Here is a 27,543-nt window from a genome sequence, read left to right as displayed (position 1 = left end):
CTGTGTCTCCTAAGGGTGCTACATAGCAAACTGTTCTTGCAGAGGCCAGGACGAAAGGAGGCTGTTTGCTCCTCTAAGCACACACATTCTCAGGGCCATTTGGGAGTCATGAGATCATTAAAGACTCAAATGGGGTTCTCCAAAAGCCAGGTGGAGGCCTTCCCTGGTGGCGCAGTGGTTGAGAGTCCGCCTGCCGATGCAGGGGACACGGGTTCGTGCCCCGGTCCGGGAAGATCCCACATGCCGCGGAGCGGCTGCGCCCGTGAGCCATGGCCGCTGAGCCTGCGCGTCCGGAGCCTGTGCTCCGCAACGGGAGAGGCCACAACAGTGAGAGGCCCGCGTACCGCAAAAAACAAACAAACAAACAAACAAAACAAAAGTCAGGTGGAGCCAGATGACAGAGCACAATGCAGCCTCCCACCCAGGTGTTAGGGATGAACCCCCAGAAATCAAGGGTGCTTCTGATCCATGCCCTGACCACTGTCCAATGGCCAATGACTCCCCAGGAGAAGAAGGAAAGAGATGCCATCTTGGTTAGGCAGAAGGAAAAGCTTTCCAGAAGTCATGCTTTAGAAGCCGCGGACTCCAGCCTCCTGGAGAGGAAAGAAGTCATCAGAGGCCAGAAAAGGGCGCGAAGAGATAGATGTGTGAAGTTGTACGTGCACATGCCAGCCAATGCTTGTGCGAGAATGTTTTAAGTAATGGGATGCAAGGCTTTAATCAGATGGATTATCCTGGGGCTTCACAAACCAGTGGTTTATTTTTTGTGCCCCTCAGAGGGGCTCAGGGATTTGTTTGCACTTGACATCAAAGAAGATAACTTGTGATGCTTTTCCTCATCTGTACGAAACCAGGTTTGGCACAGCCCTGTAAACTCAGGAGCTGGAAGTGTTAGGTTTTTCTCAGAAGCCCTGCTCCTATACCGAAGGGAGTCCTTCCTTTCCTGAGTAATGGGATGGCAACAAAACAGCAGAACAGGTACCCGATGCTAATTCAGAGAAACACTTCAGGAAGGCAGCATCTCAAACACTACAACCTACAAAGCAGGACCCATGAGATGGAGCAAAGGGTTAAACTGGGAACAGATGAGGAGACCGCCAAGGGGAGTTTCCAGAAAGTTCAAAGAATGCTCTGAAGGGGAAGTAACATAAACCAAAAACAGCAAAAGGGAAGAGGAGCCATGAGGGGATGTAATAGAGCCTTTCCCCCAAACCACGATGCCCTGGAGTGGGGCAGGAAGCTGCTCTGAGTTGCAGCTTCTGTTACTGCTCTGCATAGACTTTCTCCCTCCCAGGCATCAGTCAAGCCCCCAAGGCTCCGTGCCTTTCCCACCTCTGTGCCTCCGTCTGCGCCATCTAGAGCTACCTGCTAACTCTCTTGCCCAATCCAGGGGGTTTCCTCATCACCCACCAGCAGTCTTTGGGACTCCAACTGCCCTCTGTGGGTAGCAGTCCCATGGCCTTAATCATTTCTAGCTTGAGTTGTGTTTAGTTGGGGATGTCTTATCTCCCCAGATATAACATGAGTTCATGGAGGTGAGGAACCGTGAATTTCTGTATTTCCCATCAGCAAGGACACAATGCCGTACCACATCAGGTGCCCTGGAGCTACGGCTGGATGAGTGGTCTTTTCAGCACTGGAGCTTATGCCCATTTAGGTCACCGACCTGAGTTCGTTTTTCAGCTTAGATAAAAGAAGCATAGTGAACATTCTAGTTTTCTTTCTCTTGTGCTCTTGGCCACAGCACACACAGAGTTCAGGCTGGAAAGTCAGCTCTTTCTGCGGGTCTTAGGAACCCAACAAGGTCAATGGCATGTCTCCCTTCCCGGGTCTTAGGAACCCAGCAAGGTCAATGGCATGTCTCCCTTCCCAGGTCTTAGGAACCCAACAAGGTCAATGGCATGTCTCCCTTCCTGGGTCTTAGGAACCCAACAAGGTCAATGGTATGTCTCCCTTCCCGGGTCTTAGGAACCCAACAAGGTCAATGGCATGTCTCCCTTCCCGGACTTGGATCGTTCCTTCTATTGACAGGTTTCTTTTTCTTACACTCTCTTCTCCCACTTGTCCATCAATTCTTTCCAGTCCTACTTCCAAAACAGATCCCAAATCTTCTGGCTCCTTAACACCCCCTCACGACCACAGAATCTAGGCCTCCATTCCCTCTTGCCCACTGTATTGGCAACCGACTTGTCTCACTGTCTTTGCAGCCTGCCCCCGACAAAGCACGCAGAGCAGCCTTTTACAAATGTTGAGCAGATGACACTATTCCCTGCTCCAAAACGTCCAGTGGCTTCCCAATACTCCCTCAGGCGAAAAGCTCTGGCTTCCCACCATATTTGGAGGGGGGCGGGGCTTCTAATTACACACCTCAACTCATCACAGGAATACATTCTGTAAGTGGTCTACCAGGCCTTACACGATCTAGCTGGCCTCTCTCACTCTCTGTCCCAGCCACACGAGCCTTCTGCTGTGTCATGAACGTAACGATCTAAAATACCCTCTCCCAAAAGAATTTGAAAAAGAATAGATACATGTACATGTATGACTGAGTCATTTTGCTGTACCCTGAAACTAATGCAACATTCTTGATCAGCTATGCTCCAATATAAAATAAAAAGGTAAAAAAAAAAAATACCCTCTCCCACTGTCTATCACATCACTTGATTTTATCATCCATCCTGGCACTAATCCCCATAGGAAAATTTCATTTGCCTATCTATCTATCTATCTATCCATCCATCCACTTGTTTGTTTCTGCATTGAAGACTGTTTCCAGTGGAATCTAAGCTCCTTGAGAGCAGAGGGTTGACCTTTCTCGTTCTGTGCTCTGTCTCCTGCACCAACAACAGTGTCCCAGCACATAGCAGGAGCTAACTAAATATTTCTGGATAGAATGCTCTTTTTGGACACTGATGTAAGAATCACCTGCCGGCAGAGCCAAGACTTTATAGTTCTGGCCAGGAATGAAGCAGCTGCTTTTTCAAGTTACCCAGCTGAAATTTCCCATGGAAAAAAAAACGCAGCTTTAAAGATACACTCAACCGAGACAGATCCATCAGTGCTGGAAAAGCCTTGCCAAATTCTGGGACCCCTCATGCCGCTGGAGTTCAGTTCAGTGTAACCAACATTTCTTACGCACTGTATTAGTTCCTGGTGGATACAGTTAGAATCTTTCAAGGAAAGATAAATGGCACCTGGGCAGACGAGGAAAGGTGGTGTCTGTGGGCAACACGTGAGCTGTAGAGTTAGGGAGCTCTGGCTGCTGATCAAGGCTCTGTTGGGCAAGCGGCTGAACTTCCCTGAGCCTCAGTTTCCTCATCTGTGAAATGGGGGAAATTCCATCTATCTTGCCGAGGGGCTAAGGGGATGGGATTGTGCACTAAAGCACGAAGCACAGTATAATACCCAGTGTCACGACCCCACATGCAAACAAACAAGCCAATAAACCCTGAACAAATCTTTAAACATCATCACATTCAGAGCCCTCCTGTTGGATCAGAAACGTTCTCTATCTGCCTAGGATTTAAGGATCTGAATCTTCACCATTTCCGATATTCCTAAGGCCTTCGTTGTTTAAACTTGGGTTCAGCTTGGAAAAGGCAGAGAATTAAAGAGGAAAAGCTCACACAAACCAGGACCTGCATGTGTACCATGAGGATCTCACTTTCTGAATGTAAGAGGCACAGCTTGGGGGGTGCGTTCTTAGCGAAGAGCCTCAGATCTGCACTTGGGGAAAAGAGCTGAGCCAGGGATGGTGGCCTTTCCACAGCAGGCATGCTCCGGGCTCCCTGAGCTACACAGGGCATGTGGGGAAGGTGAGAGTACCCCAACCAGACCTCACCATGCTTCCCCAAACTGCGTGCAGAATTCATCTCATGCCCGTCTACTCTGGTGAAGACCCTCACTGGATTGTTACCCAAAGACAAAGACCAGGGATGGTGCCGAACGTGCCCTAAACTCAGCAAGACACAGTCTCGTGGGGACACGTAAACCTGTCCTCTTCATCCTAAGGGGGTGCTCCGTGAGGCCTGCTTATTTGTCACTCATGAGTCTGCCCTTTGATCACTGCTTCTCTACCACCCCGCCACACACACACTCACAGAAGCTCGATAATTTGGGGGTGAATTCTCAGCCCACAGGCCTGTGCTCTGACAAGGGCCGCACCTTTGTTGAAAGGGTAGTGCTCTGAAGTTACGTGCCGCATGACATGACCATACTCAGCGGTCCCCAGCTAATGAACTAGCATGAACCTCCGACTCCAGTTGGGCCAATCAGATCTCACCCTAAGGAATCTGAAACGGGAGCCCTGGGAGAATCCGTTGGTAGGCCTAGAATGAGAAGTGGGGAAGCGGGGTTCAGAGGCAGAGAGAACAGGGCCATGTGGTCCTGTAGACAGAGGAGTGCCTCCAGGCTCCTAGGTTAGTCTCTTATGAAGCGTGGCTACAGCTCCTGCCCTTGGATTCCCTAAGATGGCACCGTATCTGGTTATTTCCCCCTTTGGGTTAATTAATAATATCATGATAGTATCAGCTAACATGTATTGAACCTTGACCATGTTCCAGACTCTCTGAGTCTACATGCTGTAACTTATTTAGTCTTTCCAAACAATGTAATATCTTTTTACACTTAAGGGAACTGACTGAATCTTAGCAATACTGTCGAGATCTCACAGCTAAGACGAAGCGGAGATGGGATTTAAAACCAGGCTGAGGCCCTATTTTAATTACAATAATATGCAGCTAACAGAACAGTTCTATCTACAATAAGCCCTTGCTATGGGGCAGGCACTGTGCGAAGTGGTCTGAGTTATATTACCATTATCTCCACCGAGGCTTAAATGTTTCACTTGGATTCTTAAGAACTTTGAAGGGATTCCCATTTCAGGACGGCGGACTGAGTACCCACTTCAATTCTCCTCCTCCTCCTGTATCAAGTCCATCCATACAACAGAAAACACATTAAAGCTCCCTTCCTGTTTTCCAGCCTAGGCAGTTATACATTGCCAGGCTGGAAAACAGGAAGAGAGGCTTTCATTGGCTAGGAACCGTAAGGAATCCCTAAAAGAAGGTACACGTTCACAAAGCCACAGATAATTTAAGAAACTGAAGCCAAGCACTGAATCCACGTGCAAGGAATGTAGAAGAATCTGCCAGGGAAGATAACCTGGCAGAAAGAATAACCAACCACCCTCCGAGGAAAACCAGCACCACGGAAAGAAACAGCAAACTCTACTACCGGAACAACTCAGCCCCCAGGAGGCAGTTAAGAGAGTGAAGAGAAAAGGACCTTGAACATTGCATAATCTCAAAGATATAAGGCGATGCATCCTCACAACAAGAATAGGGGTGTTTCAAGGGTATTTGCGTAATGATGAGACAGTAAACGATAAGGCAGGGGAGGTCATCTATGAGCTCTGCAACCAGATCCACGACGCTGCTGGGAGGGAAGTTCCGTTTCGCAGATGCAGATATAATGGTGCAGACAGAGGAGAATGAGAGCAGGTAGCTGGAGGCAAACTCGGGGGATGGCCTTGCAGAAGGGATGAGGAACCCGCATCAACGTAACCTCACGTTCCCTGTACCACATCTTGAATGCCTCATGCCTGTCCGCTCCCAACATGCTGTCCCATCCGCCCCTCACGTGAGCTTACACCCCAGACGACGTCATCAGAAACAGGCAAAGGAATACACTGATGCTTCCAAGCCACAGCTGTAACGTTTCTTCCCACGGTACCCCCTGAAGGCTCCCTCCCCAACTCTCAGTGCTGTAGCATGGCTTTTTTTTTTTTTTTTTTTTTGTAGCATGTCTTTTAAGGAACATTTTCCCAGACTGACTTGGAGGAGAGCTGCCTACCAAAAAGGACAATGTGCTATTAGCATCAGAATATACCAGCTTCAAACCTAACACATAGAAAAGAAACTTACAGTTACCAAAGGAGAAGGGGGAGGAGGGATAAATTAGGAGTTTGGGATTAAAATATACACACTATTATATATAAAATAGATAAGCAACAAGGACCTACTGAACAGCACAGGGAACTCTACTCAATATTTTGTAATAACCTATAAGGGAAAAGAATCTGAAATTGAATATATATATACACATATTTATATATGTATAACTGAATCACTTTGCTGTACACCTGAAACTAACACAACACTGTAAATCAACTGTATTTCAATAAAAAATTTAAAAAAGAACCCACACATAAATGCTTCAGCTCATCTCTTGCCCCACTCCTTGAAATACTACTGTCCCTTGAGTTAAAAGCAGAAGCCATTGCTGAGGGTGACGGCTGTGTGATGCAGGGTCGGGGGATGGGGGATGGAGCCTACCTGTTGTCAGGAATGACTTCAGTTCCACCTGTAGGATATGAACAGAGAGCCCTGTGGGTTTCTGCTTCCACTGCTTTTTGCAGGGCTTGTCTCTGTCTCTGACGGGGAATCCCCAGCAGTGACTCGTGCAGAACGAGACCCCCCCCACACCTGCCCACACCACCATCCAGCCCCGCCCCCACACCCCGCCCCGGGGAACCACCATCCCGGGCCCTACATCTGGTCGGCACGGCTCTCTCCATCATAGCTTCCAACTGCACTCAGGGCACTCAGCAGTCCGGAGAATCCCAAATCCAAAGGCTCAGAGACACACGCACTTAGCCACGGGCACTGGACATCCAGCCCCAGCACGACTGCCAGCATCCACAGGGATAACTTCTTGTAACGAGAAACCCAGGGATTGCGACCGTTCCACATGGTCCACTTTACAGTTTGGGAACATGTGGTTGGCAATACAACTGTCTCAGACCTCACTAGTTTCTTCAGACCTTGATTTTCAGCTTCCTTCTCTGACCCCCACTCCTCTGCCCTCCTGCAAGTCCTGGCTCCCTAACAGGAAAACAGCAAGGAAACAACTGCCTTCTGCCAAGGAGGCCCATTGGTTGAAGCGGGTCCTCAGGGTGGGCCTCTTGGGAGCACTGTCGTCCTAAGCCTGGCGCTTGGGTGGATCCCCGGACCCGAGAGGGAAGAAAGGTGCTGACTTTCCCATTGAGCCATCGGTGCTGGACATCAACGGCAGACCTGCTCCGTAACTGCACCAAGAGCAGGGCCTCTTACTGGTACGCAAGTTCCCAGGGAGAACCAGGGCAGGAAATCTGATCACGCATAGACCACAAACACTTCTGCACTCTGCAAGCACTGTGGATGCCATGCCCTGCAGCCTGGGATGGAGCTGTCTCTCGGGGGCAGTTGGGGGGGGATTCATGAGATGACCTGTACAAAGGTACCTGCACAGGGACTTCCCTGCCAGTCCAGTGGTTAGGACTCCGCACTTCCACTGCAGGGGGTGAGGGTTCGATCCCTGGTCGGGGAACTAAGATCCCACATGCCACACGGTGTGGCCAAAATAAAATAAAAAATTAAAAGGTACCTGCACAGCATTCAGGCCCTAGGAATACTGGTCTCTGTCCCTCTCTCTCTGCCCTGCTCCCTGCCCTCACCCTCAACACCGCCTTCAGTAGATGGAGTTGAGCTGCACCTAGGAATCTGCTGAGCACCTGTGATCTGCCTTCCTGGTCTCCACTTTCCGAGGCAGATGCCGGATGAGTAGGGAGAAGGAGATTCAGCTCAGATGAGCTGAGCAGCCCTCAGAACAAGGGCCGACAGCCCCCGCCTCATGAGTTAGATTCCTGGACTTTACGATGATGTGAAAGTGATACGCGTTCAGTAGAAAGCGTACTGATCTCGAACTCTGATCGTTCTCCCTGGCCTGGCTGTATGCGTAGAGCCTCTCTCGTGATGCCGCCCCGCAGTCACGATACACTTTCAGCCATTCTGTGCCCAGACGGCCATTTGGTTTTTCACTTGCAGTACAGTATTCAATACATTACGTGAGATATTCAACACTTTATTATCAAACAGGCTTTGTGTGAGATAATTTTGCTCGCCTGCAGGCTGATGGAAGTGTTCTGAGCACATTTCAGGTAGGCGGGGCTAAGCTGTGATGTTTGCTGGGTGAGGTGTATTCAATGCATTTTCGACCAACAATATTTTCAACTTATGATGGGTTTATGGGGACCTCACTGAATGGGACAGATGCCATGGCAAAGCCACAGAGGGGCAGGGACAGTGCAGAAGGGGGTTCCACAGTGAGGTCTTTGTTGAGCAGAGACCTTCGAGATGACACAGAACGTTCTCTTTGGTTCCCTTGCCTCCACCAAGGGGGATTCCTGCATTCTACCAGGCCAAGTCGCTGGAGGGCATGCCAGGTGTCTGTCTAGGTCACTGTCACACACACTCTTCTTATCTGTGCTAACCTACGTGACCTTGCAAGTGACTCTCTATAGGGATCCACTACAAGCAAAAGAGGTTCTGTGGAATTTGGTAATTTTCAGGAGACTTTGAAATACACACACACACACAAACACACACACACACACACACAATCCATAGGAATCATCAATAGATGGATCTGATGCCCAGAATCTGGGACCCGCCAGGTGCCTCAGAAAACTCACCATCTGTCCACAGCCCGCTTTGAGCCGATGAAAAGGTCTGCAAGCAAGCAGCCCCCTCTGGAGAAAGTCACCATCACAGTTTTAAATTTTCTGGGGTACAACTCCAAAAGCCACTTTCATTTTTGATCCGGAATGAAATCAAGTTTGGATGGAAATGTATAGAAAAGGCAAACAGGTTGGGAGATCCTCCCACGGCCAACTGATCTCTCAGCAGTGTTGCTATGCTGGTCCCTGTTTCCCTACAGCCAGAGCCACGCTAATCCATGACCTGTCGCCTATCCCGCCAGCCCGTCCTGTCCTTCATCTCCCCTGGAGCCAGCACTGGTCAGAGTAACCAGTGTCCAAGTCTGGCTTGATCAAGTCCCCCCTGCATTTCATTCATTTATTCGCTCATTAATTCATTCTTCCATCCATCCAACCAACAGTCTTTTTCCCATTGAACAACTATTTCAGAAAAGCCACCTCCCATATTGAACCAGGGTGATCTTTTTTTTTGCGGTACGTGGGCCTCTCACTGTCGTGGCCTCTCCCGTTGCGGAGCACAGGCTCCGGACGCGCAGGCTCAGCGGCCATGGCTCACGGGCCCAGCCGCTCCGCGGCATTTGGGATCTTCCCGGACCGGGGCACGAACCCGCGTCCCCTGCATCAGCAGGTGGACTCTCAACCACTGCGCCACCAGGGAAGCCCCAGAGTGATCTTTTTTTAAAACAAAAGACTGACTGTATCCTCCCCTGTGCCACCTCCACTGGCTCCTGCTGCCCTTGAGGTTGGGAGGGGGCTCAGTGTGGGCCCTCCTTCCTCCCATCTCCCTGGACACATCACCCCACGCGGCTCCCCGTGAACCACAACCTGGGCGGCTTTCGGTTCTTTTAGCCCCCGGTTTCCCTCACCTGGGACCCTCTTTCCATCTGCACCTTCACCTGGAACTCTCTTCCCCCCATCTCCTCCTACTTTCACCCACGATTACAAATCACGTCACAGGCCATCAGAAAACCTCCCACGAAACTGCTGGGAACTGAGTCTCTCCCTCCACATTGGCTGCTCTTGGAAGAATTTCCCTTTCCATCTCTGTCCCAGCCTCTGCTCGCTCTCTCTCTTTAGGCAGGAGTCACAGACATCACTGTGCCACAGGAAAACACATGATAAACAACCCCTAACCCTTTTAGTAAAAGGGTTCAGTTCCCCCTCATAGTAGAAAATCAGACCTTCTCTAATGGCTCCATCCTTGACCGTGCCTCTGTTGAGAGGCCCCCAAGAATTCAGGAGACTTTCTGCAGACAGACGGTAACTTAATACAGCAGCCCCAAAAGGAGATGTAAACACGGAAGGGGAACTGGGAAGAGACATTCCTGATTCGTACAAGAGCCAAAAAGTAGAAGGGAAATGTCAGAGGTTTAGAGTGACAATCTGAGGTCTCGCTACCAGTAACCCAACTCCAATTCAACTTGATTTCCTAGACTCGCTAATAGACCACAGTCTACAATAGCTTTCTCTCTTGTTCTTGCTGTCTCTCTTTCTTCCTCTCTCTCTCTCTTTTCCCCTCCCTCTCTCTCTTTCTCTCTCTCTCTCTCTCTCACACACACACAAACACACACATACACATGCACCATAAGACAAGTACATGGAATAAATACACTGAAGGTTTCCTTGATGATCATTTAAATGCTAAGAAAGAGAGAGAAAGAAAGAATGGGAGTGAGTTATGAAAAGCAACCTTTCCCCCATTTTAATCCCCAGTCATCAAAAGTCTTAGATACTTCTTTAAAAAGCTCCACAAAAGCAATGGTAGAACGAATTCGAACATGAAGGCATCCTAGACCTGAGCTATAATCTACACTAGGAAACTAATGCAGTTCCTCTTGGAAAAACTATCCTCGACTCAAGCACTATGCAGGTGTGTTTGGGAAGGAAGGTCCGGGGGAGATACGGAGAGAAGCAGCAGGCAGACACCTCCTCATAGCTGTACAGCACCTGAGGTTACTCTGGGGACATTCCCTCCCTCCCACTGTGTGTGGGGTTGTCAGGACAGGACACACCTTGAGATGCCCTCCCTGCAGGGGATGCAAGAGGGACTCCGGCTCTACTGGTCCTTGACAAGATGGAAACAAGGAACCACCTCCCTCTGCATGCAGATGTGGGATGCGATGCCGGGTCAGGGATGGGTGGGCCCTAGGACATTGAAACCAGCCCCCCTGGGTCACAGGGACCTTCTAGGTCCCCGAACTCCCAGCTCAGAGCCTGTTCCACGATACCACACAGCGATTTTAGGAGGTGCTCACCAAACCCTGGGGCTGCTAAAAGCAGACCCAGTCAAGCTGCCCATACTTGTCTTTCCCAATCACTCTGTCTACAAGGACTCCTCCTTCCCCAAACCCCCAAAGCCTCTGGGGTCCCTGCCACTCACGAGCCACATACCAAACATATCTTGCCACATCCTGTGGTCTATTTCCTTGCAGGTCTGTCCCGACTTCCAACTGCAAGGCTCTTGAAGACGGGACTTAGCCTTCTTGGTCTTCACACTCTACACGGTACCCGGGTACCCAGCATGGTAATTAAGAAGAGTCAAGAGAGGCACGAGGCCCCCTCCAAATAACACTTTCGTTAAGCAGATGAGAAAAACATCTAACAGATGTGTTATGTTTTTGAAAGGCCCCCTTCCAAATTCCAACGAAGTTACTTAACAAGGACCTGACGTCTATTCTCTTTCTGCTGGTATCTGGACCCATTAAAAACAGGATGTGAAAAAAATGCCGAGGAGCTCACTGAGCAGGAGGGACTCATAGAGGACAAGAGTGGACAGTAGATGGCAGTCTGTCCCTGTGTCAGGAGTGGTCACAGACACAACACACAGGGCAGCGGGGAGAAGCAGCGCTTAAAAGCCTCGGGCAGACGCACCTCCCCCCTTTGGGCTGACTACAGCCAAGAGCAGGGCTACTTCTGGAAAGCACACACACCTGCACATCCGCCCAGACCTAACACCTGTACATCATGCCCCTTCCCCAAACTCTGTCTGGGAAGAACCAATGGCTCCCATCACAACGGGCTCTGAGCATCCTTCACAAGAGGCTTGGTCAGGCCTTGGGAACTCAGGGATGAGAAAAAGTGAAGGCAGTTCACGGACCCTCCAGCCTGCTTCTGGTCCAGAGGATTCCCCATCATTATTCACACCAACACACAACATTCCATCCAGGAACCCTGTGCTTGAACTTCCGTGCTCACACGGCCCCTCCCTAGAGCACAATGATGTAACTGGCCCATTGCCCTCACCGGCTCCTAGACCCTGGAGCTCAGAGCTCAGCGTTCATCTCTGCATCTTCTCCAGCATCGAGCACAGGGCCTGAGACTTGGCAGCACCAACAGGATGCTTAATGAACAATCTTTAAACATGTGTTTTCTGAATGTCTAGAGATAGATGGCCCTAATTCATGTGCAGTGACACCCAATTTTCCCTGACCAAAACCCACATTTGCAGAAGGACCTGGCAGACTAAGACACAGGGGAGAAGGGGGTCTCTAAAGAGATCAACAACAGGCTTTCCTAGTGGGCCGGCAGTGAGCTTCATGACATCAGCCTCGGGACAGGCCGAAATGGGACACAGAGAACACGTATGTCTCTGGACCCTTGGGAAGGAGTATCACTTCTCTGAGCCCAGCCTCTCACCGCTGGACTCCCTGATAACTCACCTGTCGTGCATTCACTCACCCAACACATATCAAGGTGTTGAGGACACAGAGATGAAAAGACCAGGTCCCTTTCTCTGCAGAGCCCGTCTTCTAGTGAGAAGACAGAATACCGGGTGGTGTAACACAGGGATACCGAGAGGGAGCCCCAGGCTCCCTGGAGGATGCAGAGAGGCTTCCAGGAGAAGGTAATGGTGAAGCAAAGATGTGAAGGATGCTTTCAATACCCCTGGTGAAGAAGGGAGAGCTTTCTAAGCCCAATATACACACAGAATAAGCCCTCCGTGACCATCTCAAATTCAAGAACAGATGTATATTTCTGCTACTCCTACCCTCTGGCAATCAGAGGACGTTTCCCTCTACATTCAAGCCCCTTATCAATCCATCCATCCAGGCTTTTCTACTAGCCCTCGATTCCCATAATTCCTGATGAGTCAGGAAATCACTGACGGGGGATCATCTAAGCCAGGAGCCTTTCACTCTCCATGGAGCAGAGACTCCCCAAATTGCACAGTGAGGCTCTGGGACAGTTTGGGGTGGAGCCTGGTATCTCTGTTCATAGTTCAGGATCCTTCTGATTTCGCTCACCAAATTCAGCTACCCAAAGGGAACTTTGTCCCACATAAACCTTTCCCTGTGCTTTCAACTCCCAATCCGAGACCTGCCACCAATCTGGCAAGCTTGCTCCTTCAGCACTTTATGAACATGCACTCCTCCATGTGTTCAAGAACTTATCTGGCATCATGTAACTTCATTTCCTCCTCCACCCCTCCGCATCTCTGCACATAAGTCCTCCAGAGGAGCAGGGATACCCAGAAATGCCAGGCGTGGGCCACGGTGAGGCTTAGGGAGCAGCAGAGCCATGGAATATGTGAACTGGCAGGGTCCTTTTGACTTTCCAGTGAATCCCATTCCCTCTTTTTCCGGAAGAGGAAACAGAGGCCCATGGAGGGAGAATGCTTTGCTCAAGGTCGCACAGCTAGTTTGAGTCCTTTGCAAAGAGTGGTGAGGTGAGCAGTTTGGGGAGCAAACGCTGGGTGTCAGGAGAGCTGGGCTCCTTCCCAGTTACAGGACGCACATGTTGGGAAACAGGTGATTTCCAGAGCTGCACTTTCCCTCTTGGACCCAGTGGAAGCAGGGGATGGATGTGCCCCATGATCCATCAGGAGTAGATCTGCTAGACACAGAATGGAAATAATCCCAGACTGAGATCTTGAACTATATTCCCTGAGGGATGGTTTGGAGCCAGAGGGGGAGGATATTTTTAAATGCCAGGGGCTCAGACCTAAAAACAGAGGGGGGGCAGGGCAAGACCGGTCTATCATAAAAAAAATGATAATAATAGGGCTATGTCCTCTTACAAAGAAGGAAAGCATCACCCTACACGTGGAATGTTGTTTTAAACAAAGCAAACACATATCTTTTGAGCACCCACAATTTCACAGGCATTAGGTTAATGCTGTCCATTTATCAGCACATTGCAAATACTTTCCAGCAACAGAACCAAGTCATTCTCATTCATTGCTTTGAAGATGTATGTGTGGTAGTGGTGACGGGAAAGTCAGTGGAGGGAGAAAAAACAAGAGCCTTCAGTCACACGCTTCAGAGATGGTGGCAACATGCACCCGAGAACACCTCTGGCTTCCCTACTTCTGGTATCGCCCAGAAGGGCACGCAGCTAACAAGTGCCAGGGCTGGAAGACTCTAAAACTGCTCTGCTCTGCATCAAACAGAGCCTGGGGACCCCAGTCCTTGGTAGCAACTCCTGCCCTCAACCTCTCAGCAAGAAATACATGGCCCCTGTATACATGGAGGGAGTTCCCTAGCCTTTCAAGGAAAGCCATTTTCCAAATTCTGAAGAGCCCTCACATTCTCCATTCTCTTTTACTTTGATTCTGTGCAACCCTCACCACAGAACTCAAGAACCCTGGGACCCACCACCTCTCAAAACCAGATGTCCAGCTCCAATCTTACAGAGTTTACAAGGAGGCAATTGTGACTTAAATCAACACCCCCATTCTGGAAGGGCAGATTCCCTTGTCAACAGGACGGGAAGTAAAGGGGGAGGGCGTTGGGAGCTAAGACAGATCTGACACATGCTTTCCAGCAGGTGGCCAGAAAGCCTCAGCATTTGTCTTGCACGTGAAAATGAACCTTCCGGTGGAGCAGGTTACCCTGTGGGGTGACAGACTTTGGAGAGGGCTATCAAGCAATCTCCCATCTGGATGACATCACAGAATGCAGACACAGAACCTGATTGGCAGGTGATGGACTTGGGATGGTCACAGGCTTCAGGCTAGAATGGCAGCACATCGAGATCTAGCTGTGTACCCGTAAACATACCCCTTAACCTCACATAACCTCAGTCTCCCCACCTGCAAAAGAGATTATTTTGGGCACTGGGATACCACCATGTGATATTTACAGTAATGCCTGGCGCCCAGTAAGTACTCAAATATTAACTATCATCCTCATCAATCATCTTCAAGGGGGGTCCTTCTCTTAGTCAGAAACACTAATAGGCGTTCATGTGGAAGCTGGATGACTAGCATCGGGTCTACCAGAAAGCCAAACCCCACCCCTTAGAGCTCTGTACACACTGTGCAGGCGAAGCCAACTTCAGGAGTATTCTTGGCCAAAAACAAAACTCTATGGCAAATTCTTTGCATGCCTTTCTGCCTTTGACTCAGCCATTCCCCAAAGACAAAAACAGGAGCTCATTGAGGGTGTGCCAAGATGCACTCCAAGCAAAGCATATTAGCGCTGAGCGAGTAGGAGGATGGGGCTACTGGAGAATCCTCAGATGGTGCAGTTGGAATGGAACTTTGAGATCCTCTAGTTCAAGTTCTTCATTTACAGATGGGTAGTACGTCAGGGCCTGGAGAGACCATCCAGGGTCACACAACAGCAACCTATTAGTGACAGAACTCAGTGGCCAGCTTGATGCCCCACCTCTAAGTCAGCAGGCTTTCTGCTGCCCCAGGCTGTTGAAGATGCCCTGGGCCTGGGATCTTTTGAGGTCAGTAAGCTGCCATGTACGCCTACAGCTCTGGCCTTGAACGAGAAAGAAGCTCAAAGATCTCTGACTGAACAAAATCTATAGAAGACCTGGGGGCTCAACCAAAGTCTTTCCCGGAGATGCGGCTGAAAAGTGAGCAGTCACAACAGACCGCACCAAAGCTCACGCCAAAATCCTTCTCCGGCGAAACCACACGGACAGGCAGAGGTTAGTCCTGCAGGGATGCCCAGAGCCACAGACAGCCCCCGGTGGTTCCCAGTTAGGACTGCTTGAGAAGGACCATGGCACAGATGTGGACACGAAACAGCCAACGCATCCTCACCGCCCAGAGGTGCGTGCACACTTAGCCCCTGGGTATTTTTAGGTAGAAGGAAAGGCTGACTTACGGAAAACTATCAACAACACGAGAAGACTTTAAAGATCTTGGTCCCTCTACATGTGCTTTCATAGGTTCTAAAACGAGTCCCCTGAAAAGCTGCCTTTGCCCAGACTTGATTTTAATAGAAATCTGTTCAGGCAAGAATGAGGTTCTATCTGCACTGGCCTCCGACTTCCTAAAAGCTCACACATCCTCCATCCCCAAACACAAATGGTCTGAAAAAAAGCTGCTCCCAATTTCTTCCACAGGCTGGCTCTTCCTCAAGACACAATACGGTGGCGGTCCAGTCTGAACCAGGTGCCCATATACCTGCCGCCCACAACACAAGCTCTAGGAATGCCTCCTGCCCAGCCAGGGCCCCTCCTGTGCTCTTGTGTCCCCCAGCACACACACAGCCCTGCTCTCCTCTCTCTCTGCACACACCTATCCACGCACAAAGTACATCCGCAGAGCTTATCAACAGCACCACACGGGTCTTAGGCTGGTCTCCGGTAGATTTGGTCCTTCTCCAACAAACTCAATTTTAAAGAAAACTAAATGGAAAACCCTAGCAAGGGTCATGAGTTCAGCATCCCCCCCACCAGAAACTGCCTGGCTCATTAAAGAGCAGCTGGTGGGGTTGGGAAGCAGGGTGGGGGGTTTGAAGGATCTTCTGTGTCGGCCCGACTCCCCGCTCTCATTCCCGCCAGCACTGGATTTACATTCCTCACAGTTGGGGTGGGAGTACTGGAACTGCTCAGGAAACAGTCTGGAGAAGCCCGAAGCAGGGGCTGCCGGCTGTATTCGCCGTCCTGGATGGAGGGGGAGGCCTGCACATCTGATCTGTCTGGGAGGGGAGCGGCGGAGATGGGAAATGTTATGTAATTAAACTCTGCTGGCCTGTCCCGCCTGGGGAATGTGAGAGCCATCAACAGTGACCTCTTCCAATCAACTTAATTGGCCCAATCTCGCCAAGAAAAGCAGCAGAATTGGTTTAGTGCCTCATGGAAATAGCTTAGCGCCTGACTATTTATGGCCACTGAACTCAAGGATGGATGGGAGCCTGACTCTGAGCCAGCAGTTCACAGCATGTGCTGACTTCTGGGAGGACTCGGAGGCTTGGGTGGGTTTCCTGGTCCCTCTTTTTTGTTTGGTCTCCACTTTTGTCTCTGGGGAAGCGGCTGCACCCACTTGCTGCATTGGGTGTCTGCAAAGACCCAAAGCCCATGCCCTCTTCTCACGGGCAGGCTCTTGCCTGCCAAGGACGCGTAGCCCAGAGAAAAACAGACCTTCGTAGTAACCCGGGTTGGCTGGACTTTGCTCTTCTTTTATTCTAACACGCCGAAGACATGACTATTTTCTCTGTCCTCAAATCACATTTCTTTAGGCATTGTGGCCTGCAGAAAAGGGAAACGTCCGCGTCGGACAGTTACTAATATTGATTTGTGGACCACCTTTCTTCTGAATGGTTCAAAGACCTGTTAGGAAAACAGGTTGCCATCAACAGTAATCCAGGCTTGGCTGCCTCCATTTTATGGGTGAGTAAACTGAGGCAGTTCTAGAAAGTTCTGTTTGCACCATGGGTGAGCAGTAGAAACTCAGCGGGCATCCAGACTGTTTTACCAACTTGCCCTGTAAAGAGAAGGAGGTCCGGGACCCATTTCTACAACGGTTCACATCCATGCTAGCACCTGTGCTCAACGCGGCGCCACCTTCGAGTAAAGCTTTGTACCCCTAGACACACCAAGCTTTGAAGGGGAGGGAAGCAGAGTGAATTTTCCTTCTCATTGAGTCACGGCAGACAACGCCATTTTACACAGAGAAACAATGGAGGATCAGAGAGATTAAAAAATTTTCCTGAGGTCACCCTGCTCCAAAGTGGCAGAACTGGACTAGAACCGAGCCATTCCCAATGGGAAACCTTCCATCTCCACCACGCCATCCTCTGAGATACTGCCGCAAGATCCTCTGACCGAGGGTCAGACCCTCTATCAACACTCTTACACAGATGAATTTCCCCTACAAATAAGGCAGAACCTCAAAATGGCACAGCCATCATTTCAGGAAATCAAAAGTGTCATGGGTCAGACAGATGAGGTTTCTTCCCCCCAAACATATGCCCTCACACGAACAGACCTATTAAATGAGGTTCCTGGTCAGCAGGTGTGTGTGGCCAAAGTATACCCCTCCCCCTGCTCTGTCCCAGTTACCTCCCCAGCTCTTGCTGGTATGAACCCAACCAACATCACATGCCCCTCCCTCCCCAAATGCTTCCTAATAAACCTGCAACCCTTCTTTTATCTGTACCTTTTAAACTTTGATACACATCTAAGCATCCAAGATGATTTTCATCCTTCCTCGGCCACAAAGAATTCCTGCAAAAACATACATTCCACTTCCTGTCCTCCAAGCTAGAGACAGCATACACACCCTTGCAGTCCTCCAAGCGAGCCTCCCCCCAGTCACTTCACTCCAGACCCACGGCGTGTGTGCATGCATACACGCACGCGCACACACACGTTAGCTTTAAACTCACAGCCCAGAAGTCATCAAGGATTAACAAACACTCCCAACCTGCATCTTCCTGGCATCTTCCTGATCACTGCCTCGCCCCTTCTCCAGCTCCATGTATGAAGCCGTGTCCCTGCCATGCTCTCAGAAACTCAAACCTCCAGTGTACGCGCACCTGCATTCTGACCCGGCTTGCTGCACCCCCCATTCCCAGCCCACACCCCCTACAAGAAACAGTAAAAGCCCGCAGCTCCCTTCCCAACACACAAAACTACCCATCACCCCTATCTTTCTGCGCCCTTTTTACAAAACCACAGGTACATTTCAAATCAGCTTCCCTTTGGCCTCCGAGATCCATAAACATCTCTAGAAACTGAATTATAGTTCTTGAAAAAACCTCGACTAGCACCGAGCTCTCCTCGTTTCTCCTGGCAAAACTGCGGCAGTCCGCTGAGCCCTGGGAAGAAATTGTTCCAGGGCACCATGCCACGCCCCAGTACTCAGCAATGGGCTGAGCGTCCAGTGGGCATTCCAGTTCTTATTTCTTAAATAAGAAACCCATTATACAATATAATACTATACGCATCCCTGCCACTCGGCATGCAAAACACATTCTCCACTCACTCAGATCTCACTCACACACATCCCCAGCCGGTACCAACACACAGAGGACTTTTCCCCTTAAATGTACATCCCTCATCCTAAGCCTTCTCCAATTCCCTCCCCTCTGGTGAAGTGCCGGGGTGGGGCGGCGGGGGGGGGGGGTAAGGCAAAAACCACCACAGTATCCTTCTCTGCAGATGCCCCATCTCTCCGTAATGCGTCTAAGCCCACACTTTTCTGTTCCCCACGTACCCCAATGCCCTCCTGGCCAAATTTCCTAGCACTCACTCATAAAGTTCACACTCTGCTCTTTGCAGATAATCTCCCCTCCCCATCCCTTCGGTAATCCGCAGGCGCCTAGGCTAACCTTCCACACACGTCCCCCACACGGGCGCCCTCCCATGCCACACCCACTCCGTGTGTCTGTGCAGGCGCGCACAAGCCATCTGCTGCAACACACCGTACCTCTCCCGCTCCGACACCCTTCGCGGGCACAGATTTCTCATCAGCTACACCTCTGTTCCCACATGCTCTCACCTGCTGCCCGTGCTAGAGAGCCTCAGAGACACACACCTCCACCTGCCCACAGAGCAGGGGGCGCTCCCGCACTCTGGCCGTCCCCCTTGCACACCCTCATGCAGACACTTTCCAAAAAACCTCTTTCCCTGACCAAACAGAGCGCCCAGGGGTCCTGATCGCCCTCCATAGGCCGGCAGACCCGTTCACACAGAGCCACAGCCTCCACTTCCAGCTACAAAACAGTCCACACCAGCACAGAGCCCTACACGCTCCTTCCTGCAACCCCGCAGACTTCCTACTCTCCCCCAACACCGTTCAGAGCTTGGTTTCTTTTCATCTCCTCCTCTCCCAACGCCAAACCCAGGTCTGAGCGTTTGAGCCCAAGGCAGAAGCGGTTGGATTTGATCCCCTGAATCCCACCCCTCCACCTTCTTTGTGTCGGGGGCGGGAGGGGGGCAGGCTGAGGACATGGGAGAACTTCTCAGTGCCGGGAAAACAGAACCGATTGCAGAGTTCCTTCCCGTTCCAACTTTCTCCATCCTGACATTGGGGGCAGAGGGTTTAGATGTGTCCCTGGCTCTCTGTTCTGCAGAGCGGGAGAGGACATCTCCTCATTAAAGAGCACTTGCCCAGCACAGTCCTTAAGCGACTAGGGTCCCGGGGTGACACCCACCCCCTTTTAGCCCGCCCCCCCCAAGCTCCCGCCCCCTGCTCCTCGGCGCACATAAACAAGTCCAAGACGTGTAGTCGCCAGCTCTCCAGCTCCGAGCTCAGCGCTAGGGCTGCGTCCAGGCAGCTGCCTGCACTGAGACTCTGAACGTGCCGCCCGCCGCCAGAGGTCGAGACCAGGCTGTCTAGTTCGGTGTTTCCTCCACCTGGAAGCCCCCGGCCACGGATCCAACGAGACGGATCCTTACTAGTCAGCAGCCCTCACCCGGTGCGGCTCGGGGGTCTCAGTGCTGTACCTTTGAGGAACGCAGCAGCCGAAGTCCCCCAAAGAAGCAGCGTCTCCTCGCCGCGCACCCACTCGCGCCCGAAAGCCACAAGCAGAGTCCCCTCCCCCACCCCAGGCCCGCCTTTCCCGAACCTTCAACTCCCAAGCGTTCCAAATTCCCTTGGCAGTGTGTCTACGACCCCGAGCTCTAGCTCAGGGGCCACGGAGAAATTGGGTCCTTGGGGGTCCTCTGAAGTCCGACCTAGCTACGCCGGGCCCCGGGCCTCCCAGCCTCCCGGTACCTCCGATTCCTAGAGCTGGCCCGGAGGAACCGCGAGGAGCTCCCCAGGGACCGCTCGGCCCCCGTGTCCGCCGCTCCCGGCGGCGACCCAGACGCGCGGGCCGCGCGCACGGCTCCAGCATCTGCGCAGAGACCCAGGGTGGGGTGGCCGCCGGCCAGGATGAGCCCGGGGTGCGGGGCTGCTTCCGAGAAAGCTTTGAGCGGAGGCAGGGGGACTCCAGCAGGTAGCCACTCCACGCACGGAGTCTCAACTCCCGAAACTGGGAAGCGACTCTCCGCGGGGGCCGGAGCTCTGCGTCCCCTCCCCCCGCAGCTCCCGCCCGGCCCGGGAGGGGGAGGAGAGCGGAGAGCTTGGCGAGGTGGCGAGCGGGGCGCGGGGGGCGCGTGCGGGAAACGACGGCGGCACCCTCGCCTCCCCGCCGCCCCGGATACGACTGCCACCCCCTTTTGTTACGGGATGCGCGAGGAGCCTTCTCTGCGGGAGTAGACGGCTGCGTTGGTGAGGGGCCGGCGGTTTTCCCGAAGCCCTTTCCTGCCCTTCCGTCGTCCTCCTTTCCCCTCGCCTCCGCGCCGCCCCCCCCACCCATTTCCAATCCCGGTCCCTTAAACCTGATCACTTTCCCAGATATTGGGCGGTTTCTCCAGCAGCCGAGGCACGGGAGGGAGGAGGTGGGGAGGAGTGTCCGTTCGCGGGGGCGGGCGGGTGGCTGTGATCGCACCTCGGCCTGGGCAGATCCGGGCGCAAACTTCGGGAAGGCAAGAGCGGGGGAAGAGTGCGGGAGCGCGGCGCCATGGGGTGAGGGCGGGGTGCGGACCGGGCTGCGCGCAGGTCCCCGGCCCCGAACCTGCCCGCCCAGCGTGCCCGCCTCCGCTTACCGTGGCAGAAGTGACCATGGCATCCGTGTGACTGTTTCCAGGGACGTCGACATGAAGAGAAAGGTGGACGCGAGCTCGGTCATTCAAAGTCTCTCCCACCCCGCCGCCGCCGCCAGCCCCCAGCAGGGGACAAAAAGAGAAGGAGAAAGGAGAGGGAAGAAAGAAGTTGCGCCGGGCTGTCTCGGGGGCCTCGCGCGGAGCTGCTACGGTGGGGAGAGGAGCGTTCGACTCTGAGTCCCGTGAACAGAATCTGCGCGGTTATAACCAGCCAACCCGGCCAGATGGCTCCGCGCTCAGCGCCTTAACCCCTTCGGCGCCGCGCCGCCCGCCCCCGCGCCCGGCCGGCCGCTCAAGCCTGCGCCCCAGCGCCCCTCCGGCTGGGGCCGGGGGCCACTGGGGGCACCGGGTCATTTCCCCTGTCCTTTCTTAAATAAAAATATCCCCAACCTCCAAGTTGGTAGTATGCTTCAGTTTGCCCCTCCATCTCTGATTTTTCCATCTCCAAGAAAAAACGAAATGTTTAACTTTTCACTGCGCTTTACACATTCATGCCTTTAGTCTGTCTTATTTGTTCTTCTCCTTGAAAAATCTTTCTGATCTTCTTTTTGCTTTTCATTTAAGGTTTTTCTTTACAAAGAAGAAGGGCCTTTCTTGCCCCTTGCCTCGGGAGGCTTGGGTCGAATGTGCAAACTCCTCCGAACCTTCGACCCTTTCAGCTCCAGATCTCTCCCCACCCGCCGCTCCCAAGAGCACCCGTCCGTCCTTCCCTCTCCCCACCACCGGAGCACGCCCCGGGACACCGTTCCCAGGCTGCCCGCTGCTCCGGGACCAGCACCCAAGGCGCTGCAGGCGGTCCAGGCGGATCAAGCCAGAGAGGTATGGGGTCGGCGGGGGGGGGGGGGGCACGGGTCGGGGTGGGGGAGGGCGGGTGTGTGTGCGCGCTTGTGTGTGAGCTGGAAGGGAGAGGAGGGTGATGAATCGGAGCCTCCCACCCCGCGCAGCCTTCTACTTCTCCTAAGCCCCTTCCTTCCAAATGAGGGTCGGGCCCTGCAGCCGAGCTCCCGCCCAGCACCCACCAGTCTGCATGCGGGGACAGCGCGGGAAGCAGAAAGGCAAGCGACAGACCAACCTTTCTAAGCGCTCCGAAAGGAGTGACGCCCACTTCCCCACCCTTAGATTATTCGAGGAAAGGACGGGGGAGTGCAGGGGGCAAGATATCTTATTTCGACATAACTTTGGCCGCCCATTAGACCCCACTTGTGGCGAGCTCGGTCTCTCTAAATTTACCCTAGTTAATGCATTTTGCTTTAGCCCATTTGCCGTCGAGAGAAGTGGGGGGGGGGGGGGAATGTCACTGAGGGGTCAATGAGAAATCCGGAGCCTCGGAACGGAGTTTTGCCCTCCTGTCCTCCTCCTACCCGCTCCCCGGGTCGTGGCGTGGGGGGATCTCATCTCCGATCCCCCTCCCCCCCCCACTTCTTCCTCGCTGCCACCTCAGTCACCCCTAACCCCATCTCTTTCCAGGACCTTTGGACTTGCGCGCGCTTGGGGGAGGGGAGTGAGTAGGTATCGCTTCTCCCCGCGGCCCTGCCGTTCCGGGCGTCTAATAAGCAGTTCAGTTGGTGGCGTCCAAGTACAAAAACATCCAAATTCCTTTGGCTTGTTTGAGAATTGTTTGAGAATTTAGTCAAACACCAAGAAATAAGGGCACCGCACCTACCCGATCAGGCCGAACCCGACGCAGAGAGGAGGCTGCCGGTCCGAGGGGAGGTGGGAAGGGATGGGGAGGCTGGGGGCTGCGTACTAGGTAGATTGTACCTGCCTCATCATTATCCTGGCTGCTGGAGATTGCCACATGGAAAACGGCCAGAAGCGCCTACTGAGGCCCAGGGGCGGCACCTCCCGTGGTCCCTGGGGAGAGTAGGGTCCTCCTTCCGTGCTGCCCTCGCGCCAAAAGGTTCAGGTCCTCCTCCGGGCCAGATTAGGCTGCGGAGATGTCCCCTCCACCCGGAGCACGGCACCATGAAGGTCTGGATTGGGCGTGCTCTGCTGGGTCCCGGTTTTCTCGCTCTGCTCTGGCCCGCCCCCCTGCCCTCCCCCACTGCCCGCACTTGCGCCCCAATCCCCCCACCCCACCCCCGCTGCCGCGCAGTCAAAGGCGGGATTCAGGCCCACTGGCCACGTTCTAGGGGCTCTTCTCTGGAGCTCCAGGTCCTCCGGTAACCCAAAGACTGCAAGGAAAGAGGGGGTTGGCTCCCGCTGCAGCGAGGAATGGGTTAAAAACCTGTCCCGGCTGATCTGTCTGCAGCTTTTCGGTCACCAGCAGGATGGAGGGAGGCGGGGAAGGGAGAGGGGCAAACTTAAATGTGAAAAAAGTCAGAAGAAAAAAAAAAAAAAAGACGAGGCAGCGTGGAGTTTAAGACCGATTTGTTCTGCAGATGCCAGGCGCTGACTGTCTGTCTCGTTTTGCCAGGACCTAGGCGACCCCAGGAAAAGTTTGTGCCTTTCCCAACTCGAGGGGGTTTTGTCCTGAGCTGGTGGGTCTGTCTTTGCGTGCAATCAACACGCCTTGTAATATGAGAGGTGACACCTTAATCTTGCCAAATATGCGTGGTGCCTTGTGGGGGAGGGGGAGGGAAGGGAGGAAGGGGCTGAGGGAGGAGAGAGGAAGAGGAGAGAACTGGCAGAGGCCGAAAGATGCCCTTTGCTCACTTTTTCCCAAATGGAGAGCCACTTCCTTTGTGGAAGGCCCTTTTCAAACAATCTTCCTGGAGCAGGCAAACTGCCTTTTCCTTACTGCTATCCTTTCTAGTTCAGAGCTAAGTGTCCTCTTCCCCCCCTCTAAAGACTGATATCCAGGTCCTCCCTCTGGCTTCCAAGAGAGTGACCAGGTGATGGAGAAATAGGGTGGCCAGAAAAAGGAGTAGAAAGGTGTATTTTTTTAAAAGATAGAGTAAAAGATTATTGCATATGATATGGAATCGTTTTAGAACTGCGGAGCATTGTGACTTCTAAGCAAATCCATTTTTCGAAATAGAGACAGATCTGAGTGTTGCAGACAGCTAAAGCAAAAAACAGAGCTAGGAAGTAGGCTGGGGAGTTCGTGCCCCAAAGGCGGTGCTGGGTCCAGGGCAGTCCATCCAGAACTAGGTCTTTTTGGATCCCTTTCTCCAAGTTGAGCCTGTGGTCGCAGCCTGGGCCTTGGCTGTCCATCTGTTGACTGTATTTTTAGGTTGCTGAACTTTCTTTTTCTCCTGGCTGCATCTGGGTGTCAGGCCCTCCTCCTGAAAGCGGTTTGTGAGAGTGGGGACTGGATCTGGTGTTTGGAGGTCGTTTTAAAACTCTCTCCTAAAGCAAATTTCTAGAGCCAGCCTCCTGCCCACTCTTCTCTTTTGCAACAGCACCACTCTGTGGTTGAAACACTGAATAGAAACAGAATGAAAACGTTGGCCTGAAGTGTGCCTTTCCCCTGTAAAAAGCAGCGCTTATGGCCTTGATGTTTGAGTTAAGCGGACTGTGTGTTGGGGGGGTGGGATGCCCAGCGTGTGGTCTTGTGCTCTAGCTGCCTGTGGTTAATTCACTGTGACATGTTGACCCAGGAAATAAGAGAATTGGGCTGAGTGGCCTCCAAGGACCCTTTCCTCTGTGACCCCTCGTGGCAAAGACAAGCAGGGTGATTTTCCCCATGATCAGCTAGCCAGCCTTGAACATTTGTCTTCTCTCATTGTTTTTTGTTTTGTTTTGTTTTGTTTGCTTGTTTTTCGTCCTGCCTTGGAGATCCCTCCTCCGCACCTCATCTGATCCTCAAATATTTGCAGGTTGTATGGTCTGCGGCTGGAGGGCACTGCGGAGAATTTGGCAGGATGCCCGTGACTCCTTTCTTGGGCCCTACCCTGTCCCTCCCCACCCCGACTCACTCAGACTGCTTTGCCAAGGGAGCCTGAAAGTCTCTGTTTGTGAACAATTAAGTGAATGCAAAAGGTGCTTGCACAGGGACTGGGAATCTAAGGGTCAGGGAAGACCGTGCACTCCCTTGGCTCCTGGCACTCAAAAGATTCCCCGTGGGCTTCCCTGGTGGCGCAGTGGTCGAGAGTCCGCCTGCCGATGCAGGGGACACAGGTTCGTGCCCTGGTCCGGGAGGAACCCACATGCCGCGGAGCGGCTGGGCCTGTGAGCCGTGGCCGCTGAGCCTGCGCGTCCGGAGCCTGTGCTCCGCAACGGAAGAGGCCACAACAGTGAGAGGCCCGCTTACCGCAAAAAAAAAAAAAAAAAAAAGATTCCCCGCTGCCCAACCATTACTGCACAGGTCCTAACCACAGCGTTATTAACATCACACCCATGTGAACATCACGCCCATTAGCCACCCTGCCCAAAGGCCCTGAAGAGTCCTGTGTGAGGCGTTACTGTTTTTTGCAAAGTAGGTGCAGCTGTCCACAGAAGCCGTGTGCCCAGGTCTTCCCTAAAATTTCTATCTCGAGAGAGTGCGGCTTTGCTGTTACCAGCACTGGGTCTGGCGGAGCAGGGGTCCCAGAGGTCATGTTCGCTGAGCCTCTGTGTGTCCTCACCCCGCATTGAATAGTTGAGGAAACTGAGGCTCCAACCTGACAATGACTCTCCCCAGGGAAATAGAAAAAGCCTGGTGACAGATCAGGAGCTACGACTCATCGGAAGAGGGGATTTTGGACGCATCCAAACCCAGGTTTCGTGCGTCCTTCTTCACTTCACAGCTGTGTGTCTTTGGGCAGGTGCTGAGCGTCTCAGTGCCAGCCTCACTGGAGTGTTATGAGGATCAAATGAACTTATTTAGTTAAAACACTCAGCACAGTGCCTGGTACTATGTAAGCCCCAACTCCCAATCTAACGGTGCTTGCACTGAAATCCTGCCACCCCACTGGTGACAGTCTTCAGAAAGACTGTCCTGTTTTTCGTAAGCTGTCTTTAAACATTTCGTTAATGTAACTCCATGGGTATATATTCTCCCCTTTGTACGAAGACAGAAAGAAATCAGCAGAACGAAGTAGCGGACATATTTAGAATTTTAATAGCTTCTTAATATGGACCTCAATGAGCATGGAAGACATAGCTGAAGAATTTAAAAATCTCATCTTTTCATTCTTTGCCTCTAAAACAGAATCACCTCATTTTAAAGGAAATTCCACAGTGTCCTTTAACTCTCAACAGCTTGCCTAGTGTGTTCTCGGTTTGTTGTTCTTGCTAATTATGTTCTAGAGCTCACACTGAACAATATAATGAGTTACACTGAACAATAATTGATCAACTCATTTTGTGAAGTAGCACGCAGATTCATAATTATGCTTCAAAAAATTACCCAGAATAATAGAGGGAAGGTAGGGATTCCTACCACACAGGTGGATATAGAAATCATAATAAAGTCTATTTCACCAGTCATGACATGAATCCCTCACCACCCTATAAATTAGCTTTATGTTGCACCAAACTCCATGCATAAAAAAAATTGACACGAAGGTTTCCTAGGTAACTAATGCACTTCCAGAGGGCATAGGCCTCAGGAGACAAAGGGGGCAGGGAAGGGGGCGGGGGCGGGGAAGTGAAGAAAGAGAAAAAAAACCCTTCGATTAGACCCATGTGACATAAACAAAATATTTCATGGGTAAGAACTCATGAGGTTTTATTAGCTGGGTTTGACATAGCTGTGGCACTGCCATTAATTCCATCTTCAGACAATAAAATACTCGCTAGACTATCCCCTCATTATGTGAGCCAGCATCTTCTGGTCCAGGTACAGAGTTACAGATTCTGAGAGTAACTGTGCATCTGCTGAGCTATGCCCACTCACCAGCCAGCTGTTTCTTGAGCCCTCCAAGGGGTATTTAGACATCACCAAATGCTGGAAGTGAAAACCAGGGTCAATGTGGATGTTTCAAGAGATGGAGATGCATAGGTGACAGTATAGACTCTGAGCCCCTTGGAGCAGGGCTGTGAGCCTCAGGGGAAGGCTGGGGTCCACGGGTTGAATGCACAGGGTCCACGTCCGATTTCCAAACCTCCAGCCTGGTGGTCTTTTCACTGCTGCTTCATCTGGGGAAGGCTCTGGATGCTAAAGATCCCATGAATGCTTAGGAGGACATGGAAGGTTGTAGGAGGAGCTTAGGTTTCCATTTCTGCTGAAAGAATGTTGGTTCATCCTGAAAGACATCCAATCCAGGGAATCCAGGAACAACAGAGAGAGAGCAACACTGTCACTGACT

General features: G+C 52.0%; 1 protein-coding gene across 1 annotated transcript in view; it reads right to left on the bottom strand.

The window, feature by feature from the left end:
- NTF3 (neurotrophin 3) overlaps positions 1-23,170 on the bottom strand; it is a gene marked incomplete at both ends in the record, with an annotated part of 66,899 nt that extends 43,729 nt beyond the window's left edge. The window contains one exon of the mRNA XM_082849937.1: positions 23,132-23,170. Coding sequence (XP_082706063.1) covers positions 23,132-23,170 — 39 coding nt within the window. The remainder of the gene's footprint in view (positions 1-23,131) is intronic.
- Positions 23,171-27,543: the final 4,373 nt, after the last annotated feature.

This window comes from Leucopleurus acutus, assembly GCF_964270905.1.
Source record: "Leucopleurus acutus genome assembly, chromosome: 11".
In the NCBI taxonomy this organism is placed as follows: domain Eukaryota; kingdom Metazoa; phylum Chordata; class Mammalia; order Artiodactyla; family Delphinidae; genus Leucopleurus; species Leucopleurus acutus.
The sequence above is the reverse complement of the archived record's forward strand: the minus strand, read 5'-3'. Positions and strand labels throughout refer to the sequence as shown.